Source organism: Rhipicephalus sanguineus, chromosome 1, assembly GCF_013339695.2.
Source record: "Rhipicephalus sanguineus isolate Rsan-2018 chromosome 1, BIME_Rsan_1.4, whole genome shotgun sequence".
NCBI lineage: Eukaryota > Metazoa > Arthropoda > Arachnida > Ixodida > Ixodidae > Rhipicephalus > Rhipicephalus sanguineus.
Window position 1 is genome coordinate 85,899,518 of NC_051176.1, and position 25,427 is coordinate 85,924,944.

The 25,427-nt window shown below is 47.5% G+C and overlaps 1 protein-coding gene across 1 annotated transcript in view; it reads right to left on the minus strand.

Moving 5' to 3' along the window:
- The window catches only part of LOC119393566 (CCN family member 2), a 76,970-nt gene extending 51,822 nt beyond the window's left edge, over positions 1–25,148 (minus strand). The window contains exon 1 of the mRNA XM_037660672.2: positions 24,529–25,148. Within this exon, the coding sequence (XP_037516600.1) occupies positions 24,529–25,062 (534 nt within the window). The 5' untranslated portion in view covers positions 25,063–25,148. The remainder of the gene's footprint in view (positions 1–24,528) is intronic.
- Positions 25,149–25,427: the final 279 nt, after the last annotated feature.

A 25,427-nucleotide genomic window follows, 5' to 3' on the forward strand; every position in this document is an offset into this window, starting at 1 on the left:
TAGCGAGTCCAAAGGTATAACTGCTGATAAGAGAGCTAGCGCGCTATCTACGTCACGAGACAAAGAGGCACAGCGATTGGTGGGAAGTGTCACTGCCGAGTATCGCGACACTTATGAAAGAGGCAGCGGTGAGGGGGGGGGGGGGGGGGGGGGGAATGATGCGATGTGCGAGGGGCGCCCGAAATGGTTGTTCTACGCATCTTTATTCTATACGGACGCGATCCGGCATAACCTATCAGCTTGGCTGTAAAACGAAATACCCGGTATATTTTCAATCACGTGGTCTGGTATATGGTGGGGCTATTACTTGCTGAGTCAAGCACATAATATCTACACTTGAGACGCCACAAAGAAGGAGGATGCGTGGCATCAATACCAACCACCTCAGCGTTCAATCGGTTATCTTATTTACATACGGATCGAGAATAAATACTTTAAAAATCGTCGCGGTTTCACGGGTTTGCTAGGGTTCAAAGCAAAGACAAGTTCAAAGAATGCAACAACGTGTGATTAAAACCACGCATACTACGAAAAGCAGCAAGTAACCACGTTTTGGCTTCGCTGAGATGAATAACGACCTCGTTAATTTCTTAAATATCAACCCCTGCGCGTCGCGTACAACGTTCGAATGGCTCACAGATGATTTATTAAGGTAATAATTCACGCTACATTTTCGCATGCCTCACCGTCACGCGTTCTCTTTCCACTATCAGGTTTTTTTCCCCTTCGCCTAGTCCTCAAGCTTTTCAGTGACATGTATAAAAGGCTTCATAGTTACTCATTCGTAGGTTCTCGCCATCGTTGCTATGCCTCGCATGTGCGTGAGTGCCTCGCGATACATCTATCTAGCCGCCTACGTCTGGGTGCTCTCGTGATCACCTCCTTAGCGTGGTGTAGACCAAAATTGGCACGGGAGGGTAAGAGGCTTTGACGAATAGGACTGTCTGGTCATGACATGAATAACGTGAAAATCCTGTCGCGTACGTCGTCAAACCCTTTCCTACAGATACGTGTGGCGCATACCCGTTTACCACGGACCGCGGCATACGGGTATGCGCCACAGGTGATTGACAGCTTATATCTACCCAGGAACGGCGAGAACAGACACTGGTAATTTAAATGCGAGAGCTTTAAGGAAAATGTCACAGTTTCACCGCAAAGGCGAAGCAATGAATGCGATAACAATAAATTGTAATGTTATACGAAGTTAGGCTGGCAACTAACACTTTTACAGCGAAAGCTGTTATGAGATCATTTCACCGGCCGTTTTTGGCGCCGTAGTTGTCCGCCGCCGCCGCCGCCGCCGCCGCCGGTGTCCGTAACCAGTATCGCTCGAAATAAGAAAAAAAAACGAAATAAGAAAAAAACTCCAGGATGGAACGAGGTTCGAACCTGGGCCCTCTGCGTGGGAGCCCAGTATTCAACCGCTGAGCCATGCCGGTGCTTGAAACTGCTTTGCAAAAAGGTCCTATACAGGCTTCATGTCGGAAAGGAACCACATTAGCATATGCAATATAGCGTGGTAGAAGAGTAAAATAAGCACCAAGCGTCGCACAACGCGAATTCTGTAACCAGTCGTCACACAATGCGAATTGCGCAACGAGTAGGTTGTTGAATGCTTCCAACCCATTACAAAGGACTCTGCCATAATTCTTCATCGCCATCAGGCACAGCATCAACAAAGTGCGCATAATGCCTTACATGCGTTTAGCAGGTACCAACGCTCTCCGTAGAATGACGAAAAATGGCACAATGCCTGCTGCCCTACTTCTCAAATATTACAATGATTTATAGCGTAGTGGGTTCCTCACAAGTGCACTTGTATTGGTTGCCAAGGAAGCCCATAAGCACATGATCCACTTCCTCGGGGTCTCAGTAAAATTACACTGATTTATAGCGTAGTGGGTTCCTCGCAAGTGCACTTGTATTGGTTGCCAAGGAAGCCCATAAGCGCATGATCCATTTCCTCGGGGTCTCAGTAAAGTTCTTCGCCCCCCCCCCCCCCGTCTCTCTCCCACGTCAACGTATGTTATACAGCATGACGGGAGAGGGAAATAGTGACCGGGCGTCACACAATGCAAATTACATAACTGGTGGGCCGTTTAAAGATTCCAACCCATTACAAAGGGCTGAGCCATAATTCTTCATCGTCATCAGTCGTCGCGTCAACAAAGTGCACATGATGCCTTAGTGACGTGTAGCTGGTGCCTCGCTTCTCCGCAGAATGACGAATAATGGCTTAGTAGGTGCTTCCCAACTTCACAAAAATTGTGATTTATGGCGTAGTGGGTACCTTTCTAGTGTACTTGTTTTGTAGCCCCAAGAGAGCTTAACGGGCTCTAGAAACGCTGCTCTTCCAGCTTTCGCTGTCGCTGTGCTGCGGTTTCAGCGCAGGCCTGGCGTTTTTTGATTTGATCTCGCGTAACTCTACTGAACGCGGGTGTAAGAGAATACGGCCGCTCCAGGGAGAGATGTTCTTTCCGCATAGTCTCTTCGCATTGAGAGCGCAGCACGTAGAAGGGTATACGAGCCGCCCGCTGATGGCTGCCGAGATAGCGCGCGCGGCAGCGATCGCGACCGCGCCCTTAGAATCAAAGTGCAAAGTTGCTGCTCGAGCAAAACCACCACCTCCACCCCGCGTCTTTTCATGCTCGTTCAAGACGGGCGGGGCGTTTCCTCTCTGCTTCGAGTGCAGGCCTCCCCGAGAGGGTTTATGTTATCGCATGCGCCGTCCGAGCGACGGAGATGGGCCGCCTCGTTTGATATCTGTTTCAGTCGCGCTCGCCGAACGCGCTCGAGCGCGACCCGCGGCAGCATCTACGATTCGCGGGGGATGTTATCAAAGGGGTACATAGGGATAAGAGGAATGTTATTAATTTGGACATTATACGGGACATGACGGCGACGGCGACGGTAAAAAGCCGTCGAGATCTGTGTCCATATAATTGTTATCGCAATAAAACCGACATTGGCAGCGTTGACCCGACAAGTGCAACGAATAAAAATCGGGATCTTAACAGGAATCGAACCCAACCATTCTGCGTGACAGTCAGGTTTTCTACCACAGAGCCAAGCCAGGTCTAGAAACTGCATTGGAAAAACACCCTATGCAGGCGTAATGTCGGTGCAACGTCAATTCTGGTTGTGGTGCTGACTATCTAATTTTAAAAGAAAGCCATAAGCAATACATATGTACTCCTGCGATGCAGGCGTCATTAACGTCTGTGGTTCCAGTGTTGGCTCCGCTTTTATAGCCGTCTAATAAGTATTACATTTGTATTCGTATGATTCAACAAGCTATATTGAAGCATTGCTCGACCTCGGAGGAATAAATTAACGGAAGTTACGTATGATATTTACATGAATGCACCATAAAGTGCACTTAGTTTCGAGAATAGTGACGTATGTACTCTAACGTGAGGGCGGACGTTACGTCGCACCATAAGTTATCCTTTAAACGCCAGTGTTGTCGACGTGCTTGGTAAGCCCACGATGTGCGCAAAACTACTACACTTACAAAGACACGTCGATCCTCCTTGCAACGCTTGTCTCAAGGCCAAAAATGCAGCATAGAACTACTTTGCGACTGCTTCGCATGAAACTGATTCCCACAAGGCGTGGTATCTGCGGAAGTTTTACATTACCAGGTTATTAAAACATCCTTCCGGGAGCTGCGTTCTGCATACACAGTGGCGAGAAAAAAAACAACGCTACCTGGAAAAACAAGAGGAAAATAAAGGATTTCCTTGCTTTTTGTTTATAGGCGCGTGTCATATAGGCTCGTCATTAAAAAAAACCTATATTTTGACACCGCTTTGAACCCGTAGTGTCTATTGTAATTCTCTCCGATGACGCGCACCACGCGCAATGACGTCGTGGCTATTGTCATTTTAGTAATATTTCTAGGCGCTGTCAAGCACGCTGGCGAAGTGCGAAATGAAACAACTTTTCGAGAACCATCTCAATGTAGTCTCCCCTATCCAAAGAGGAGCCACTCTACGCCTTTCTCGCGCGCTTTTCTACATGCATTGCACGATAAAGCCGCGGTGACACGACGATGCCTTCTCTCTTTAGCTGTTATATAAAGCAAAATTATTATTGCGATAGCAATTATATGGACAGTCTCGGCTGGAAAATGTCCGTCCCCGTCGCCGTCATTCACGGTATATGTATAAGTATGTATATATATAGAAAGGCCACAAATAAAAATAATTAAGAAATTCCTTCCGACGCGCGGAATCGAACGGATGACCTCTCGCTTTGCAGCCAGCCGCGTTAGACGTTACGCCACGACAGCACCGTCTCTCAGCCTGCTAACGGCGAACTATTTATATACACCATGTAATTCAGCATGCTTTCTTAGTGGCCACATAGATGGCGCGACGTGCGCGCGTGTTGCGCGCTTTAAAGATCGTCGCCCCGCCCCTGCGAACGCCGTTGCTGTTCGCTCTACAGGGCGTTGTCGCTTTCGTGCGCTTATCTCAAGGAAAGAAGGGGCGGCCGGTGGGTGCTTCGCTTCGCTCTCTGCAGCGGCCGCGTTTGCGAAAGGAGCGCGCTGTTCAAACAGAAATAAGTAACAACTGTGACAATTAGTTCGCGCTCGTCTTGTGTGTACCTGTTCGTTTGTTTCGTGCGTCCTCCTTTATGTTTGAGCAGTGCGCTTCAAGTGTCGAGCTGTGACGCATTAGTTCGCGCTCGTCCTGTGTGCGTTCTTTTCGTGCGTCCTTGGTGCTCGAGCGACGCGCTGGCAATTTCGAGCTGCTTTCCGTTCTTCGCGTTACATTACAATTTATTGCTATCGCAATCATTGCTTCGCCGTTGCGGCGAAACTGTGACTTTTTTTTACTGCTACTGCGGCTACCCCAAGTACTACTACAGCCGCTAGTGCTAGCAGTTTCCCTACCGCTGCTGCATCTACTACTACTACTACTACTACTACTACTACTACTACTACTGCAGGACGAAGGTATGATGATTCTCAAGGGAAGAATGCTGGTGTCGGGTGCACGCACAGAGAAATACTACCTGTACTAACGTGAGCAATATGAGCTCGAATAGCCTCGAACCCTACATCAACTGATTCGCAGCGGTCGCTGTCGGAAACAAAGTGGAAACGGCGCTGCGCTTCCGCAAGCTGTTGACACTCCCGCCTCGATATCGTTGCTGCAAAACGGCAGCTTATAGCGTGGCTGCTAGCGGCGATATGAATTCACATCAACGCACACAACCACACCCAATGACCCATCAGCCTATGTAGCTGCTGAGATAACGGCTGTGACGTAGCATGACGTGATGCACAGGCCATGCTTGTATTATACCTAGATGGTGTTGGCTGATCATTTTGATGCGCCTCTTTTATTTATTTTGTTTTTCGCGTGCATTTTTTTCGTTATCATTACTAGCGGTCGATGGCACGCAATAAGCTGTTGTTTCGCAGCAACGCTAGCGAAGCGGGAGTGCCAACAATCAGCGGAACAGCGCCCTCCTTTCCTCTCCAATTCCGGCAGCGCCATCCACGTATCACGTAATCTCGGTTTTAAGGTTATTTGCCACGCGCTCGCGAGTTCGAGCTCATATTGCTCACGATAGTACATACATTATAGGGCCCTGCCTCACTTTTCCATGTAATAATCGAATCGCCACAATGTCGGATCTTATTGCCTCACGAATCAATTGCCACGAAAAGTTTTCGAATTCTTAAGTACGAGCGGGGTTACAAAGATTTGTCGCACGCCTGAAGCATTTTCGTGAGCTCTCTTGTCGTCCCAACGAGCGCTCTGAAACGTATACAGCGGGTGAGGTGAGGGGGGAAGGGTATGAGACAGGGGCAAGGAGCTACGTTAACGCGCGTCATGACCTTGAGCACTTTGTTTTCTTTCATTTTTCTTTGGACTTGCCCATTCACGTTCAGCATGATCACGAGCGCGCCAGTGTAGTTATGTAGTGCGTCATTCTAGCACTACAGAGCGCCGTCTGGGCACGTGGTTGCCGCGGTAACCATGCAGCACACATATGCTCAAATCAGCCAATGACCCTGTCCTTCCAGCTGCGTCGTAGTCCGGCCAGTCTATCACGGAATTTGCTGAGAAAAGAGTGAGCGATTTCTGGCAGTCTTTGAAACTGAATTGTAATTTCCTTGGCGTGTGTAGCGCTGCAATATTTGGCTGTCATGTTCACAGAAGCCTCGACAATAGATCGGCAGCATTTTCTGACCATGTTGAAAAAGTGTTGCAGGGCCCCTTTAAAGGGATCATGAACCACTTTGCCAAGAAATCATCGAATGACCTCAGTATCAGAGTTTACTGCTTCACGAATCGATTGTCGCAAAATTTTCTGCAATACGTCAACGTCAAGAACGAGCGTAGTTGCGGGGGTTTGTTGTGCCCTTTAAGCGCTTTCTCTCTTCGCTCACCCAGACGAGTGCACTGGAAGCTATACAGGCATATACAGGTAGGGATGGCATGAGCGAAAGAAGTTGCGTCAACGAGCGTCATGACCTTGAGCGCGTGTCATGGAACACGATTGCTACCTCCCGCTGTGATTCCTATATGCGCTAGCGTTGCTAGTGTGTAATTTCAGCACACTATAGAGTGCGCCACCGGCAGGTGGCGGTACCTCGTCTCAGAAAACGCGTCTGGTCCAAACGGCGCTCTTGGTTCATGTCAACTATCGGCCAATAGCAGAAACCTGCTGTATTACGACATACAGCAGGGGCCCCGCCCACCGAAAAGAGTGAGGACGGGCCTCCGTATAAAGAGAGCGCGCTTGAGCAAGTTGCAACTTCGCGCTCCGCTTATAAACGTTCCTTGCCACGCGCGGCCGCAATATGTATATGTCTGAGCTGTTCAGAGCAGCGTCTGCTTCCCGCAGGATGTGTTTCTCACTAAGCCAGAGGGGTCGTTCATGACTACTTTAAGCCCCCCTACCTGCTGCGTCACAGCGGCACATCCTAGATTGTTATTAGCCGTGGGCTGACACACCCTTAGTGTCACATACAGATTGTACGTATACAACTTGTGGCCCAAATTTTTGGGCAAAATCAGGTCATCAGAAGTGGCAGATTAATTACATATCTATGCGCAAATATACTCGGTCTAAAGAGGATGACGAACAGCAAGCCCGATATCCAGAAAAAAAAAGAAAGAAAGAAAGAAAGCTTTTGATAATGTGCGAGCATAAGGGACGACGAAACGACCACTGACAGTTTCTTCTAGCCAATCGCCAGCTACAAGACAGAGAGAGAACCCTTTATTGGAAGACAGAATTTATCCGGCGTATAGAAATCGCTGACATGGTACTCTGCGTGGGGAAGGGAAGTGAGGAGAGAAAGACAGAGAGATGCGTTTTTTTTTTTCAAGCAAACGCCTGCTAATAGTGACCATATTATTTATTTTCTTACTACGCGGTAGCACACCCCAATCCGCCTCAATTTAAGAGAAAGCATTTTTTTTTCTTTCCTTGCTCATCATAAGCGTCCTTTTACATCGAACGAAGAAACGCCAACAAGGCCCTGGTAGGATGTGTCCAAACGACAAAAGTACATGCACAGCAGACTGCTAAGAGTTAGTTCGGGAAATTAGATGAACAAAACAAAGATGAATACAATTGATACGCCAGGCACTGTAGTTTCTAACCAATGATCAGAAGATTATCAGCGGTGGGTGCTGGCGATCACGTTGCTATCTGGCTGGCAGTATGGTCGAGCATAGGCCGAGCAGAGGGGATAGAGAACATCTGAGGCGATATAAAAATTATGATTACTGCGCCGAGTTCAAACAGTACTTAGCACACTGCCTAAAGAGTACATATAACAGCCTGTCTTGCGCCTAATGCGTTACGTGCCCAAGTTCTCCGCCAACACGCGAAACGTGCCAGAACTCGCGCTCGCAGTAGATTCAAACCCTATACGCTCTCCCTCGCATTCCCGCGGACGTGCTGCTGACTGAGGTATAGAAATCCCGTACACGAATGTGGTTTTGCTTTTCTCGCTAATGATTCCCATCTTATCATTCTGCCCCGTTTCCATCTCTCCTGCACTTATTTCTTCTCCACCACCTGATTATTAAATTACTGAACGCGAGTTCCGCTGTAAAGAGAAAGAAAGAAAAAAAATGCGCAAGCGGGTGGATAGGGGTTGTGCGATGTGCAGGCGAGCGCAGGGCGGCAAAAGAAGCAGCGCTGTAGAGACGCGCTAAAAAGTGTGGGCAAGCGCGGTTACCTAACCTAATTTCAGCCCTTCTCTGCAGCTCAGACGCCGAGCCACGTTTTCTGCGAAAGAAAGTATTGACAAGCAGAAGAAGAAACCACGTGAAACGACCGAATCATAAGCGCAACTTGGGGGTTATCCAGAAAGTACAAATTCCACTTCGGCGCATCTCTGTGTTTGCACATGCATTTCGCGGCAGCGAGTTGTTACGCTTGTTTAGCATCCGGCTCGCCGGAGCAGAAGGGAGAGCCAACTTTTGGGACGAGCACGCACGTAGACGCATTCTATCTGCTGAGTTGCCGTTCTCAACCGTGTGTCTGATGTTTTTGATGCGGTGCAAATCTATAGTCATCTTAGTTTGTTTGTTTGTTTGTTTGTTTGCTTGATGTTTGTTGGCTGGCTGATTTTCATTGCTTAGCTCACTAAGGATTTGTCCTTACCACATATTTTCGAACTTGTACACGGGTAGCAAAAATTACTATTAGCAGAGACAGTTACTGTAGTCGTCAACTCGAATTTTTACTGAAGCGCCAGAATGCCGTTAAAATCTAGCGCTATTATTCGTGACGTCAACAGTGCAGCTTGCTGTGAAACCGCGGACGATAAATATTATTGGTTATTGTTATCGCTGTAATCGTTTCCGTTGCGTTAATGGCATTGGTGTTGCGCGGGTTACGTGCAGATCAGGCAGAACGAAACAATGTGCGCGAGGTGCAAGCACTGGCGTAGCGAGGAAGTGGCACACCGGGGCCCTCCCCCCCCCCCCTGAAATCGTTTACTCCCATGGGATAGAGATCACAAAATGACAGTTGGCTACATTTACCTGCCCGGAACCCACGTCGGATCACGGGCGTGCCCCCCCCCCCCCTCTGAAACAAATTTCTGCCTACGTCACTGATTGCACGTAGCACTCTGGCTAATAGTTCCTAACCATTTCTAACCATGAAAATAGTTTCGAACCATTTCTAGTGCGAATTAGTTCTAAAGATTTCTAGTATGAGCGAATAGGTAAACTAAAAAATAAAATTCGGCAGATCCCACGCGTTGTGGGAATCAGTTTCATGCGAAGCACTCAGAGAGTACTTCTATGCTGCATTTTATGGCTTTGAGCCAAGCGTTACGACGTGAACCGACATGTTTTTGTAAGTGTAGTAGCGGTGTGCAGATGGTGGGCTTACCAGGCACGTCCACAAGACTGGCGTTTAAAGGGTAACTTATGGTCTGACGTAACGTCAGCACTCACGTTAGAGTACATACGTCAGCATTATCGAAGCTAAGCCCACTTTATGATGCAGTCATGTGAGTATCATGCGTAACTTTCGTTAATGTATTCCTCGGGGATCGAGCAATTCTTCAATATATGTTGCTGATCCGTAGGAACACAAATTTAATGTTTATTAGACTGCTATAAAAGCAGATCCAACACTGGAACTACAGGAGTTAATGTGATATGACGCCTCTATCGTAGGAGTGCATATGTAGTGTTTATTGCTTTCTTGCAAAATTATATAGTCAGCACCACAACCACAATTGACGTTGTACCGTCATTGCGTCTGCATAGGCTGTTTTTCCAAACCAGCTTATAGACCTGGCGTCTATCACCTGATTGCCACGCAGAATGCATGGGTTCGATTGCTGCTGGGATCCTAATTTTTATTCTTTCCATCCGTCAGGTCAATGCTGCCGATGTCGGTTTTTCTTAACGCTCTCGCATTTAAATTAGCAATGTCTGTTCTCGCCGTTCCTGGGTAGATAAAACTGTGAATCACCTGTGGCGCCTACCCGTGCACCGTGGCCCGTGGTAAACGGGTATGTGCCACACGTGTCTGGAGGAAAAAGTATGACGACGTACGCGACAGGATTTTCACGTTATTCATGTCATGACCCAACAGTCATATTCGTCAAATTCTCTTACCCGCCCATGCCAATTTTGGTCTACACCAAGTTAAAGAGGCGATCATGAGAGGACCCAGACGTAGGCGGATAGATAGATAGATAGATAGATAGATAGATAGATAGATAGATAGATAGATAGATAGATAGATAGATAGATAGATAGATAGATAGATAGATAGATAGATAGATAGATAGATAGATAGATAGATAGATAGATAGATAGATAGATAGATAGATAGATAGATGGATGGATGGATGGATGGAAACGCTCGAAGTGCCAAAGGTTCGATAAGAAATACTTCGCATTAAAAACAAAATAAACAGAAAACAGAATATTTGGCAGATATCGGGGTTGCTTGAGCATTTTATCCGTGTAAGAAAAGGTTGGTGTCGCTTACTGCTGTTTGACTATAGACTATACGTTCAATTGCATGTTAGCTTGGTACAATTCGGCACCCGCAGCCCACGCAATGTACTAGATGATATTGTTAACGCTTGATACCTAGCGTGGCCGTGCTGGGTTAACAGCGTACTTGGGAAAAGCCGCTCGGGGCGTGGTTTTACTCCCAAAGAATAGGCACCAAGCAAGGTCGGCGATCCATGGCTTCTCTATTAGAGTTCAACCCCCCAGTAACGAAAGCCCTCAGAACGGAATTCTCGCGGCAACGCAGAAATCTGACATCCGCGGCGCACGTCCGTAGAGTTCAATGCATTTGCCCCCTCTAGACAGCGAAGAGATTTTAAAAAGCATTCCCTCAATAACTAAATTTAAAGGTAGCGATCGGCAGCATTTTTTACAACCATGAGCTAGTTCTGAAACCAGAAGTTCGAAAATTGCAGCGCCGCTTGTTCGATAAGTTGGGCAGATACGTTTCCGCAGTCAAGCAACGGTGTGACCATAGCTGCTTACATTCGGTCGGATGATGATGATAGCAACAAGGCCTTTTTTCCCCTGAAAATAGTTTTTTTGCTAACGCCTCTGTTGGGAACAACGTCACCACAGGACGTTTCAAGTGACGGATATTGCAAAAGAGTTCGGTATCCCGTGCAGCTCGCTGTCTACAATTCTAAAATCGAAAGACAGCATAATGGCGGCACTTCAGAACGCACGTGCGCAGCACAGAACGGTGGCAACGCCGGTCAGTGAAGACTTCGACACAGCCGTTCACCAGTGGTTCATCGACAAGAAGCCAACAAGATACCATTACCTGGAAGCCTTCTGCAAAAAGCCAAGCAAGTTCGCGCGAAGGTATTGATGCCTTTGGCATTCGCACTTTCCTCGGCACTCACGACAACGACGAAGCTATGCAAAGCTCATTAAGCCCCGAGGCTCGAGCCGTCTAGCTCCTTCAAAGCAGCGTGAAACAGAGGAGGATAAGCGACTTCTTTAAATAAAGTTTTCTTGTACGAAGTAACTGGTGTGCCCATTTTTCTATTTTCGCGACAACGATATTCTCACGAGAACGAACAAAATTCGCTTCCCCGGCGATTTCGTTATTGCGGGGTTCGACTGTATACCGTCGAAACTTTCGTGTCTGCATGCATTCAATTTAGTTATGCATCCAATTTCATCTGCAGCGCCTCTAAAGCATGCCGCATCGTCAGGCGCAAGGATTTTTGGGAGGCGCAGAAGTTACACAAATGAAGAAAACATGTGACCAGACAGCCAATTAAAAAGACTGCCGCAGACATGTTTTCAAAGTGATCATTTTAAAGAGAACGAGGTGAAATTTCAAAATTTAATCCGATCACAGCAGTGAATCCTTCCGCACTTTCTAGGAGTCCTGCGGTGAACACCGTTTTCGGGATATCCTTACTTCTAATAACAGATAGCTGAGCTATATAGATAAATCGGCACCAGCAAGAACCACATGAATGCAATGCGCAAGGCACAAGAGTTAACTGCTTTGCAAACACCCAGTTTGCCTTCCTCTAATTGAGGACAGAAGAATATAAAGAAATGTGGAGAAGAGGTACACATGTCAAGGACAGAAATAAATAAAACACGGGTCACTCGAACGTATTCATACAAACCTCAATAGCAAATTTGTCGCCTTCTGGTGTAACGAACCTATAAACCCCCCTTCCAAGCTGCAGGTCCTTACAGTGGACAACTCCATGTTGTCCTGGACATTTTGTTACTGTATACCCTCCAGACACGTCGGCTGCTTTTTCTCAAGAACAGCTTACAAATTCTTTGCAATTCGCGCAACGTTCCGTTTGTCCGCAGCACTACTGCCTGCTCTCGCCTACGAAATGCCATGCACAGACGCCACTGCTCACACATACACTTTAGTGCGTGGCGCACAAAATTGAAATGTAGTAGAATAAAGACAAAATGACATTATGCTGGGCACGTTGGTAATTGACACTGAAATTCACAACGCGATACTACAAGACGAAACAGAGGACACATGTGCTTGTCCGTTGTGTCCTATCTGTTTGGTCTTGCAGTTTCGCCCTGTGAATTTCAGAATAAAAAAAATGCCCCCACCTCCCCGAAGGGAATCGTGAGGAAATGCGAATGCATTTCTTGCGCCGAGAGTACACGGCGTAGTAATTTTAATAGCGTAAATTAATGACGAGACGAGGATTTGTACCGTAACCGTTTATTTACACATTCATCAGCACCTGTTTGTGTTGTCATTGTACCTGACGGCCATAATTTCAGCGTTGTGGTCGCCGTTGGCGTTTCACAGCGGCGTCTCGAGCACACATTTCCGGATGTTCTTGAGAGGCGCCCAGCCAACGAACGGTCGAGAGTGAGGCGCGAGCGGACGGGAGAGTGGGGCGCAGGGAGGAGAGAGAGCGAACGGCGAGAGAAGGAGCGGTGGAGCACTGCACCTACCCTCTCCTACACTCTCTCGCACCGCATGCTCTGGTTGCTAGGGGCGAGGATAAGCGTGCGCGCCCGCAGCTGTTCCTATGGGAGAGGGAGTGAGAGCGGAGAGATAACACCTGCCGGCGCGCGGACAACGCCGGACGCCTGACATAGCCCGACTAAGAAATGCATTCGCATTTAAAACAACCCGAATTACCAAGCTCCAATGTATATTCCCAACTCGGGGGTTAATGCTTGCAGCTCTCAGTTAGACATTGTCACATAGCGACTCGATCTATAATACCGCGGTAGTTGGCAGAGTTTTGTTTTTGTATGTCATACGCTGAGGATTGTTTGTGGTTAAATGAACACGGAAACCCCAAATTAAATGTTTCACAACAAGAACTCGTCACCCAGAGGTGTGTGCGTTGATGGGATAGGGAGGGTGAAAGTGAAAAGCGTTTATTAAATGCGAAAGCATCTTTGCTAGGGGCAGTGTCCGCTCTGCCGTGCCCGCACCCATACTGCGCATGCGCCAACTCTCCCTCCTCTCCTCGCGTGAGCGCGATGAGGTTGGAAAAGGTGGCGTGAGCACTGCCTCGCTTTGTTTCTCCTCTCCCGTCTCTCTTTCCGCCACAGCTGTGCACTCGTATATAATGTGGCGCGCGCTCGCTCCCGTTGCACTCTCCTTCGCAACGGCACTATGGACGCTCATGAAGCTGAACGTAAACGGCAACGCCGGCAAGCGTTGCGCTTTCCTTCGCAACGGCGCCATGGACGCTGGCGAAGCTGAACGCAAACGGCAACGCCAGCAAGCGAATCTCGAAGCTGGGAGGCTGCGAAAGCGCGCGTTCGCTGTGCTTCCGTCATTCTCTTTCTGTGCAACGGTGTGCGAAACGCCATGAACAACGTCAACGTCGGCGCTAGTTGCAGCGGCAGCGGCACCGCCGCGGAGCAGAGGAAGGCTCGGGAAGCCGAACGTAAACGTGAGCGTCGGCAAGCGGTAATTCAAACGCCTCGACAACCACCGTCTCATAAGTCACATAAGAGAAACGGAAACTCGATGCCAGATGCGCACCCCCCGCGATGCTTTCGCATCCCACCATGGTTGCCCATAGTTGGAGATGATGTGTAATTTTTTTCTTATTTTGATGTGATCAGGCTTCACCATCACTGCCACCTGACAATATCATATAACCCGGATTGGGGAAACGTGTGACATTTGCACGTATTTCGTCCGACCGAGGCGAGGCGCTGAGTATAAAAGAAGCGTTTTGCGCCGGACGATCACGTGCTACACAATGCGCTACACAACGCACGCGTTGCCATGAAGCCAAACGGAACAAATCTGGTGCAATGGTAGGGTGAAATGGGGACGTTTACATGGACATAGTTTGGAAATAAGCCGAAGTGGCTATTTACGCGTCTATTTGAGTTATACGTTGAACTGAAATGTTTCATCACAATTGAGAGAGAGATTTGAGATTTGAGATTTGTTTTATTTTCTGTACGTACAACAGAAAAAACGAAGCAAAAGCAAAAGGCTACATAGCCTGACGGAGGCTTTTGCTCCGAAATACAGTCTGGCAAAAGAAATAATAATAACATAAAATAAAAACTATTATAACATGTCATACACAACTTAGACACAATTAGAGAACATCATTTTATACAAATACAGTTTGCAAATATGATCAAACATATTCAACAAATGCGTCAGCTCTACCGCCTTAATTACCGCTGTTTCAGTAAAATGCTTGCTAATTGCTGCTATCGTCAAAAGCTGTTCATAGAAGCTTGCATCACTGGGTGATTTATTGCGATATGCGTAGATGTAGTAGAGCACAAGCAGATCATTCCTGCGATACCTCACTCCGACGGGGCTCTACAAGTGTTTGCATGCACCAAGTTTATATATTAATTCCACATAGTGGTTTATCGGGTCGCATTTATATATTAAACATACTCAAACCACCGATTGTATACGTTAGGAAGGAGAAGAAAGAGCATTCATTCGCCAGATGTCAGTAAATTAAAACGGGTAAGTCTCGACTGATGACCCGAAGGTCGCGGGATCGAATCTCGGCCGCGGCGGCTGCATTTTCGATGGAGGCGAAAATGTTTGAGGCCAGTGTACTTAGGTTTAGGCGCACGTTAAAGAACCCGAGGTGGTCGAAATTTTCGGAGCCCTCCACTACGGCGTCTGTCATAATTATATCGTGGTTTTGGGATGTTAAACCCCAGAAAAATATTATTAAAACGGGTAAGTCGCCTTTTGCGATGCCTGCAAACGCTCGAACTCTGCACGAGGCGAGAGATAAGAAAGGCGAGAAGGCGGCTATGGCACACGTACATGCCTTCTTCCACTAGCTGCTGGCTCGATCTCGGGTTGGTGCGCTGTGGGCCTTCACGAGTAAGCCATCCCACTCCGCAATTAGTGCCAGCTTTTAACCATTGCTCATTTTTCCCAATGCGCGCCTGCGTAACCTATCCTTGACTCTCTCCTTTCCCTCCCTCCCTCTCCCTACACTTATTCCGGTACGTTTCCGTGTTTCTACATGTGATGATACGTCGTCGCAAAAGAAGTACGTCGCTCCAGCTAACGTTTTGACGAGTGCCCATGTCGAAACCTTAACTCCGGCGTGGGGCTTTGTCCCATCGGGTAATCTTACTTCAGTTTCTATGTAAAATTTATAAGAGGCAGATTTCGCCACGTTCGCGCAGCATTTCTCTTGCTATTACCGGACGCCGATATAACATCTCAGTAACTACGGCAATAGAGTTGAACACTGTCGCTTTCGCTTGAATGAAGTGTTTTAGATGATCACGACGAAGTTCGTGCAGCGCTCACGAGTACTACCGAGCACGAGAACAAACGAGAATAGGCGCTGTCTCGTGAGCGCTACACGAACATCATGAAAACCAACAATCTTGCTCAGCTTACCATCTGAATACAGTTTTAGATGACATTGCACTCGTCCATATTTCGCGAAGTGTATCATAAGAGTTTCGTGAGCCCTGTCTATTAATCGAGACATTTAAAAGAAGAAATAAATACGCCAGGGACTGCACCGCCTGAAAAAGCATCAAGACGCTCTTTCTGTTTCCTTATTGCGCAACCGCGCAGTCCCAGGAGGTCTAGTAAACGTCTTACGAGGCCAGAAGAAGTGAATTACTTGAGTCCGAGTTTACGACTCAAGGAGGCTTAACCGGCGTACGAGGTCGACATTCTCCTCGTTAGAGGGAGGCCATTCGAGTAGTCTTAACACACGTTAACTGCGCCGCAGGCCGGCTTTTTTATTTACTTCCGCCTCCGGGAACGTATACGTTTTAGTTTGTGAACGGAAGTGGCTCTCGCACTCAAATATGTTTTTCCTTTGTACTTTGATCGACGGAAGTAGACTTGTTATTAGTATTCGCTCTCTCTTTGACTCTCTACTCATGCGTTTCCGTTCGCAGTTTGCCTTATCTGAGCACGTCTGTCTGATAGCGAATTGCGTTTTTTTACGTGCGCTGTTTACGATACTTCGAAAATGAGAAATCCCATGCCTGTTCGTGCGAACCGCAGCTCTGGAAGCGTTGAAAGGACTATTCTGAAGCATAGATTCGAAGTTGGATTGAAGCAATGACACTGTCCTGTCACATGAAACAACAACACTCAGCAAATATGAATGATTAAAAAAGGGTATTTTTTATGCTTCACTTGTGTCTCCAAATGCAAGACACTGCGTCATCGTCAGTATCATTGACGCCATGAGAAATGTTTCCCGGCGTCGTGTGGCGCCAACGTGAGGTATGACGCCGTTGCTTGTTAAAAAAAATTTAGAGTGCAGCGCGCCTTTTTTCTGGCCGCGCTCGCGTCAGAAAGCCACAGCAGTGAATGCAGGAATGAAGTGAGCCAGTAGAAAGTTTTAGCGTGTCCGGTTTTTCAGTATATACGCAATCATAACGGTTGCGCAATACCGGATTACGGCAAACTGGTAGCGATTGCTGCTCACGATTTATCTGAGCATATTGCCTTGAAGAATAATTTCTGCGTTCTATAACGGTTTTTGTCGACAAACATTTAAATTTAGCTACATTAGCGCACTGTTAAACAAGACAGAGGACAGAAGAACGACACAGCGCTCCTTCTCTTGTCCTCTGTCTTGTTTACCAGTGTGCTAAAATACGAGGGTTGTCCGTAAAATAAGGTTCCCAATGATCTTGCACAATGAAAAGCATGCTTACTGCCATTGAATAATACATTTTTGGAAAGCTTAGACCTTCCCCTATTTTGCTACATTATCGCCCTTGAGGTCAGTGCGTATTTGCATGCGGTTTACCATTTTATTTATGCCCAAACCGTAGAACTCTCCCACCGCGCCGCGAATGTAGCTTAAAGCCTCTTCTTTCATCTCCTATCTGGTTCTGAAATGCGTCCCAACCAGGTGTCTTTCCTTTTTTTCTATTCAGGGAAGCGATAATAGTCACTTGGGGATATGTCTGGGCTGCAGGGCGGGTGTGTGACAGCATCCCACTCAATATTGTTGGTGAGATCGTTCGTTACACGGGCGATATGCGGACGAGTGTTGTCCTGATGCAAACGCATTCCTTTCGTGAGCACGCCTCTTCTCTTCTTTCGAATCGCGCCGCGAAGCTTCTTCAGCGTCTCACAGTAGCGGTAGGCATTGATTGTTGTACCGACAGGCATGAATTCGCACAGCAATAACCCCCTCCTGTTCCTAAAGACGCTCGTCGCCACTTTGCCAGCAGACAGTGTTTGTGTGAACTTCCGCGGATACAGCGACTCTGGCTGTTTCCACTGATTGTATTGTTGCTTCACTTCCCGTATCTTGTAGTGGACCCATGTCTCGACCCCAGTGACAGTAGAGTCTAAAAATTCCTCGCCACTGGTTTCGTAGACCTGAAGAAGTTCGCGGGTCCCTTCAACACGTTGCCGTTCGTTGTCTTCCGTAAGCACTCTGGGAACCCCAGAAATTTGTCAATTCAGGTCTTGAAGACATCAGGGATCGTCTCGTAGAACTCCCGAAACGTTATGCTTCGGTCTTTCAGCATTGTTCCTTCCACTTTCGCAATTGTTCAGTCTGAAACCGATGGCCGTTCAGAGCGCTGTTCCTCAAGGACGTCTGTACGTCCGTGTTTGAATTATCCGCAACATTTGCGCACGTGTTGTATGCTTATACACTTTTGGCCGTAGTCTTCGCGCAGTTCGCAATGCAAGCCCGCAGGTCCAGTGTACAAAAGAACAAAAAGAAAACGAATCACAGAGCGTCATTTGCACCTGGCGGGAAAAGCGAGTGGGAGCTCCATCTCAAACGGCTGCCAAGCCAAGATGAGCGTCGCATACAGCTAGCCTGTGCGGCGACTGTGAGAGGGGGAACCAAGCTACACGGTAGTGTCATCGGATCCCGCGTAACAGCGAGGACAGCGTAACAGCGTTCCTCGCGACTACAGCTCCTTGGGAACCTTATTTTGCGGACAATCCTCGAAGCAAAATGAATTACCAACGTGGCCAAGCATACGCTCTACCAATCCTTTAAAGAGGCCAGCGTCTCCATGATTGCGCTTTTACGGAATATATGCACCAGCAAGGAAGTAGAAATTCTTGGTTCCTGCATTTATATATCAGTGGTTTTCTCGTTCAGCTCAGCGCCGCCAAGCCCGCCGCTGGCGGTTACACCTCTGGTAGCCCGATGCTTCGCGAACGGTAAGAATACTGCGGCGAAACTAAAGCTCTAATATATCATGGTGTCATAATGCGGCCACCTCCGCGCATACCAGAATTTCAATAGGTCCGTACAAGCAAGCTCTGTGACATTATTTAGAGTGATCTGATTTGAGCCTTGTCGGCATTTTTTGAAGATAATTCGAAAATTTGATAGCCTGCTGGACGTACTTATCGAAGCGCCTGCGAAATTTGTAGTTTATACGAATCTTTGATATAGCCTCTGATGCGGAAGTCAACTGATCCGCAGGCTCCGCACTCAACATATGACTATTCCTGTGAGATAACAGAACTATAAGTTTCTGCTGATAATAAGTAGGTGCCACAATAGCGTAACGCTATTCAAATCTGTTTTTTATATTGATTCCGCCGTCAGCGCATAACGTTCCTTAAATAAGTTACCATATCTAAGAGGCAGGTGCTCAGAAAATAATTCGGCAGATCCCATGCCTTGTGGGAATCGGTTTCATGCGAAGCAGTCAGCGAGTAGTTCTATGTTGCATTTTTTGGCTTTGAGCCAAACGTTACGAGATGAATCGAAGTGTGTTTGTAAGTGTAGCAGTTGTGTGCACATCGTGGGCTTACCAGGCACGTCGACAACACTGGCGTTTAAAGGGTAACTTATCGTCTGGCGTAACAACAGCCCTCACGTCAGATTACATACGTCAGTATTATCAAACGAAGTGCACTTTACAGTGCGACGATGTGAATATCATAGGTAACTTTCGTTAGCGTATTCTCCCGGGGTCGAGTAACGCTTGAATATAGCTTGCTGAATCATAGGAACACAAATTTAATGCTTATTAGACTGCTAAAAAAGCGGAGCCAACACTGGAACCACAGGCGTTAACATGACATGACGCCTGTATCGTAGGAGTGCATATGTAGTGTTTATTGCTTTCTTATAAAATTAGATAGTCAGCACCACAAACACAATGGACGTTGCAGCGACATTATGTTGGCATAGGGTATTTTTCCAAAGCAGTTTCTAGACCTGGCATGGCTCTATGGTAGAATACCTGACTTCCACGCTGAATGCTTGGGTTTCATTGCTACCGGGACCCTAATTTTTATTCTTTGCATTCGTCGGGTCAACGCTGCCGATGTCGGTTTTTCTTAACGCTCTCGCACTTAAATTACCAGTGTCTTTTCTCGCCTATCCTGGGCAGATATAAACTTGTCAGTCACCTGTGGGGCATATCCGTATACCGCAGCCCGTGGTGAACGGGTATGTGCGACACGTGTCTGGAGGAAAGGGTTTTACGACGTACGTGGCAGGATTCTTACGTTATTCATGTCATGACCAGACAGTCATATTCGTCAAATCCTCTTACCCTCCCCTGCCAATTTTTGTCTGCACCAAGTGAAGGAGGCGATCACGAGAGCACCCAGACGTAGATAGATAGATAGATAGATAGATAGATAGATAGATAGATAGATAGATAGATAGATAGATAGATAGATAGATAGATAGATAGATAGATAGATAGATAGATAGATAGATAGATAGATAGATAGATAGATAGATAGATAGATAGATAGATAGATAGATAGATAGATAGATAGATAGATAGATAGATAGATAGAAACGCTTAAAGTGCCTTGGGTTCGCTAAGAAATGCTTCGCATTTAAAAGGCATATATACAAATGACCCTAAAGCACCCCCCCCCCCCCACACACACACACACTCCTACACACGTACAATTTTATGCAAACGCTCGTGCTACCCGATAATTTTGCACGGAATGGCAGCGTATAACTGCTTATGGCATTCAATTAAGTGCGACGTTCATGCTTTAATAATTGCCTGGACCTTTCGGGAAAGAAATGCAGCAAATACGAACTAAGGCTTTAGCGAAATGAGTGACTCCTGATCTCATAAAGTAAATGATGATCCTCTGCGAACTTTTGTCATAACATAACCACAGGAACCAATTAACAATATAGTGCGATCGATGCATACAAGCGAACGAAACAATTAAGACCCGCCGAAATGTGGCGAAAACGCATTAACTTGCGCGTCCTTGGCGCGAGCATGCAGTCGACGAAAGATGTTTGAATGAAGCAGCTGAAGGTGAAACGTTCACGGCCAGAAGTGAGATTGACAAGAACACATTTACGCCGTTTCCCGAGTATGACACATCATCGCTAGCTCATGCTTCCCTCGCTTACGTAAGAGGGACAGTTGTCAAGCATTTGTAGCACTTGCTGGCACAGTGGCGGCGACAATGCCTGTAGCTACAGCTTTTAGCATTTATTTTCTTTTACATGACCACATACCGCGAAGCACGCCTGGCTACGTAACACCCTCAAAGCTATTCGCAACGCTCTATTGACGCAAGGACAGAACAGCACGAGAAGCGGCGCTCGCAGTGCACAATAGAGACCTGCGACTGGGAAAGTATAAGAAAAGAAGAGGCGTTAAAGAAGAGAGGGTCGTGAGGCGCTGAAAACCTGACGCTGTAAATAAACGAACGACGACGTAAACCCCCGCGTGGAACGGCGTCCTCTTTATGCTCCACGAGCCATCCGCTGAGTCGGCAAAGCAACTGATTTCGCGCGGCGGCGCGGCGGACAAGCTTCCTGCTTCATTCATTTTAATGCGCAGCATACGGGACGTATAAAGAAGGGCAAGAAGGAATGGAAAACAGAATAAATGTAACAATTCAGAGGAAGAAGAGGAGCGGGCATTGCGATCGCAGTTGCGGGGGAGAATGAAAGACGGAGTTCTTATTTTAGTGTTTGATGCGTACGTGGGCAGTGGGGGTGTAGGAAGACGTGTACGTGTGGTGCCTTTCGAAGTATAAACAAGAAAACGAAAGTCGTAAATAGTTCCCCGAAAAAGAAAGATGTGAAAGGGATTGGGCTTTTCCATATGAAAAGATATCCGCTCAAGCATATCAGCGGGTTTCTCCCCCTCTCTCTCTTTTTTTCTTCTTCTCTTATTCTCTTCCGGAATATCAACGATTCGTGCTGGTCGATATCGCTCATTTTTATCGCTTATGGAAACAAAATCCAGCGGCCAGGGTCAGTTGATTACTTTGACTTCTCTATTAGGGTGGCAGCCAATAACCTTTACGGCGAGACAATGTTAACAGTTAAAATGGCGAGAGAAAAAAAAGAGCACGTCGTTTAATGTCCGCCTCTGCTGTGATTTATATAGGCACCGTCCATCAGAGCACAAGGTGAAACAAAGTACGATGACAAAGGGACACACTTTATATAATTGAATCTTGTGACTTTTTGTTCTTATCTCGGTGCTGTTCTATTGGAAATCGAGTTATATATACGATAGCGGCGCTTACAGTTATCAATTTATCCACATGAAGCAAGGTGAAGAAACGCCTTCTTGTAGCCACCTGCTACATCTTAGTATCGCAAAAAAGAATATTACGTGGTCAAAAAAGAAAGTCACCACTACAAATTATTGCCATATCGAACTGATTCAGTTCATTTCCGAGTAGCATAACTGGCCCAGCGCATGTGCCTAGCGTCCAACCTTTAATGTCCCAAGTTATTAGATTGTCGCTTTCGGACCATGGACTCTTTCATATGAATAAGCGCACAGATCAATAGAAGTTAATCACAGTGCCCCGCCACGGTGGTCTAGTGGTTATGGCGCTCGACTGCTGACCCGAAGGTCGCGGGATCGAATCCCGGCCGCGGCGGCTGCATTTTCGATGGAGGCGAAAATGTTTGAGGCCCGTGTACTTAGATTTAGGTGCACGTTAAAGAACCCCAGGTGGTCGAAATTTCCGGAGCCCTCCACTACGGCGTCTCTCATAATCATATGGTGGTTTTGGGACGTTAAACCCCAGATATTATTATTATTATGAAGTTAATCACAGCTTTGCAGCTGCTTCCTGCAAGCTAGCAGCTCCGAGCTGTCTTTGAAGAGGAAACTGCGGTAGGATAAAAGAAAGGAGCATTGCGAAAAGAAATGCAGAAAAGAGAGTAGAAAGTGAAATTGCTTAATCGTAACCGAGTGGCCCAGAGGCAGTTCATGGAACTTATACGATGCAACACACACACACACACGCACACACACACACACACACACACACAGAAGTCAGCGACGTTACTCCTAAGTCCGAAATATTAGAGGATATCGGAAGAGAACAAGCGTATTAAAAAATACTGAAAATAAACAAGCAAGAGAGAGAGATGAAAAAGGAAAGCAGGGAGGAGGTCAGCCTGGTACTAGCAACCGGTTTGATACCCTGCACAGAACATGTGCATGACCAGGCACAGGATTTAATAAGGTTACTGGTTTTCTCGTAAAGACCAAGCACAGATATGAATCTCGCTGAAGTTTTTGGCACTAAGTCGGAATGGAACTTTTGCCCTCCTTTTACTGCCGTAACCAAGATGGTTCGTGGTTTACTGTCTGGCTTCTTCCAACAAAGCAACGTCTAACTTGGAATAAAAAATAGGCACTTCACTTGATAAAAATTAAAAAAGAAATACCAGGAAATGCAAATGACGGAGATATCAGACGTCTAATGGAGGATTGGCAAAAATTACACCATCTCCCACTAAAGGGAACCATGTCAGGATGCGAAGCAGCGCATGGGTCGACTTAAAGTTCCGTTCATCACGGGCACCTTGCCCGATGTTAACGCGTCCTTGCAAGTGGAGCACACCATGAATTCACTGTAGTTGCTGTTGCTGTTACTCGTCCCGAACTCTTGTTGGAGCACGCCACGCGGGTTCATCGCGCGCCTGCAGAATCTCGTTCTTGATTGCTGACGTGATTGCTGAGAGAGTGTAAGAGGGAGAGGCCACAGCATCTTACCCAGCGCCTTACACAGGCCCGAACGCGCTAGCGCGTGCCAGCACACATAGTTTTGTCTGCGTTACGCCAAGCTAGGGCAGCATACGGCAGCCGGGCCCCTAAAGTGCTCTGCACGTATCATCAACAAGGCGGTAGAAGAACAAGAGGAACAGATAGCTATGCTAGGTGGTAGAAAGCGGGCGGTTGCCATGTAACTACGGACACAGCCCCAAGCAAAAGCTGCTTCGCATCTAAAAAAAACAAGACAGAGGGGCCAGGTTAGTAAGGTTCTTTTCCTCTTGTGTCTCGTACGATAGCCATGAACATACAGCGTATTATGGACGAGGTCTACTATAGCAGCTATATTTGGCCCCTTGCCCGCTCAGCGTTCGTATTAACACGGACCGGGATACGTAAGCGAAATACATTCGGGTGAGTATTATTTTTGTTATCAATAATTCCGCGCAAAGACCAATAGCGGCAAAGAAGGTTACCAGGCTACGTGCGAGCCTGTGACGAAAGGCAAAAGAAGGCAAACTGAAAATAATCATTATGAAATTCAGCCACACGTGGGCCATGCCAAACAAGTCCTCCAAACGCTGGGCCATGCGCGTGCTCCTGCAGTGGCGGTACATTCAACGTTCCATTGACTTTTGGGGATCGCCACCTTCAGCCCCTTCGTGACCCTTCACGAAAACTCAGTTCGTCACACTTCTGCGAAATGCCAAAAAAACGCCGGACCATGGCTCTGTAAGTAAAAGGCGACAGTTAAGCTCTTCGGTTAAAGCTAATATTGCAGTTCAAGTCTGGATGGTTCCCAATAAGTGAATGGCATTCAGCGCTAATCGTAGGAAAATTACACGCTCACACGCTTATCCTAACACTGCCCAAAGCAGCGAAACTAAAGGAATGGCCAAGTTACCCGCAGATACAGCCACAGTATTTGCATTGGGTTAACATACTGTCGACTTCGGAACGCAAGGGATGTAGTTTTGTAATAGGTTCACCAGTGCTGATGGGTTCGAGAGTGTTGCCACAGCGAATGCCACAACGGCAGCACTCTCTGCTTCGGACCAAAGCGACCAGAAGGAAGCATACTCACCCTGTGAGCAGTCCGGGTGCCGTTGACCGTGATGTTTGTCTTTCCCGCTCGGATGGTGTACTCCACAGGGACCGCCGGTGCGCCTCCTCCTCCCACAGTCTGTGGTGGTTTGGGTCCCACGACGGTGGGCGACCAGGACTCGGAGTTGGAACTCGGTTCCACCGTCGTTGTCGTCTCGGCCTCCGGACTCATCGGGACTCCCTCCTGGCCACCATCCGACGTCGACCCTGTTCCGGCGTCGTCTGACGAAGGTGCCACGACCTCAGCCGAGGGGGCACCATAATCTCGACCAGAGTCGAGGACGACGTCTCCGCAGCCAGCGCCGCCGGGACACTGAGAGGGCTCCGGTGGTGAGCCAGCGAAGACGGAGTAGTCTAGTGAATTTTCGTCCTCCTGCGCGTACGCAGGTTGCGCCAAGCTCGATAGGATCAGGCACGCCACCGTCGCTGCCAGCAGGAATGTTACGCAGGCTCCATGTTGCCAACGTGGTGCGTGCGCATGGGACCGAACACTGGCCAGCTTTCTCGAATGCATGGTCCTACCCCGGAGTAGCACTGCAGCGGCGTCGGCTTTGGCGGGCGTCACAGGATGAGTGCGCTTGACTTGGTGCCTGCGAAACCGAGTGAGGCAGATGCACGTTTGAGCGCGGTGATCTGTGCAATATTGAGTTCAGCGATTTCTTTGGGGCAGAATGAACACCTAGCTCTCATCTGTGTGGGTTCAACTCGTGCAATATGTTGCCAAATCAAGTGGGATACCAAGAGAAGAGATCTTATTATGTTGGTTACATACTTTCAGACACCGGGAGGCCAACACGTATGGACACCAACTGGCCTGTACAGGGACTCTGGTTACCACGCTATTCTATTTCATATTTGTACGATTTATGTTCATCGAAA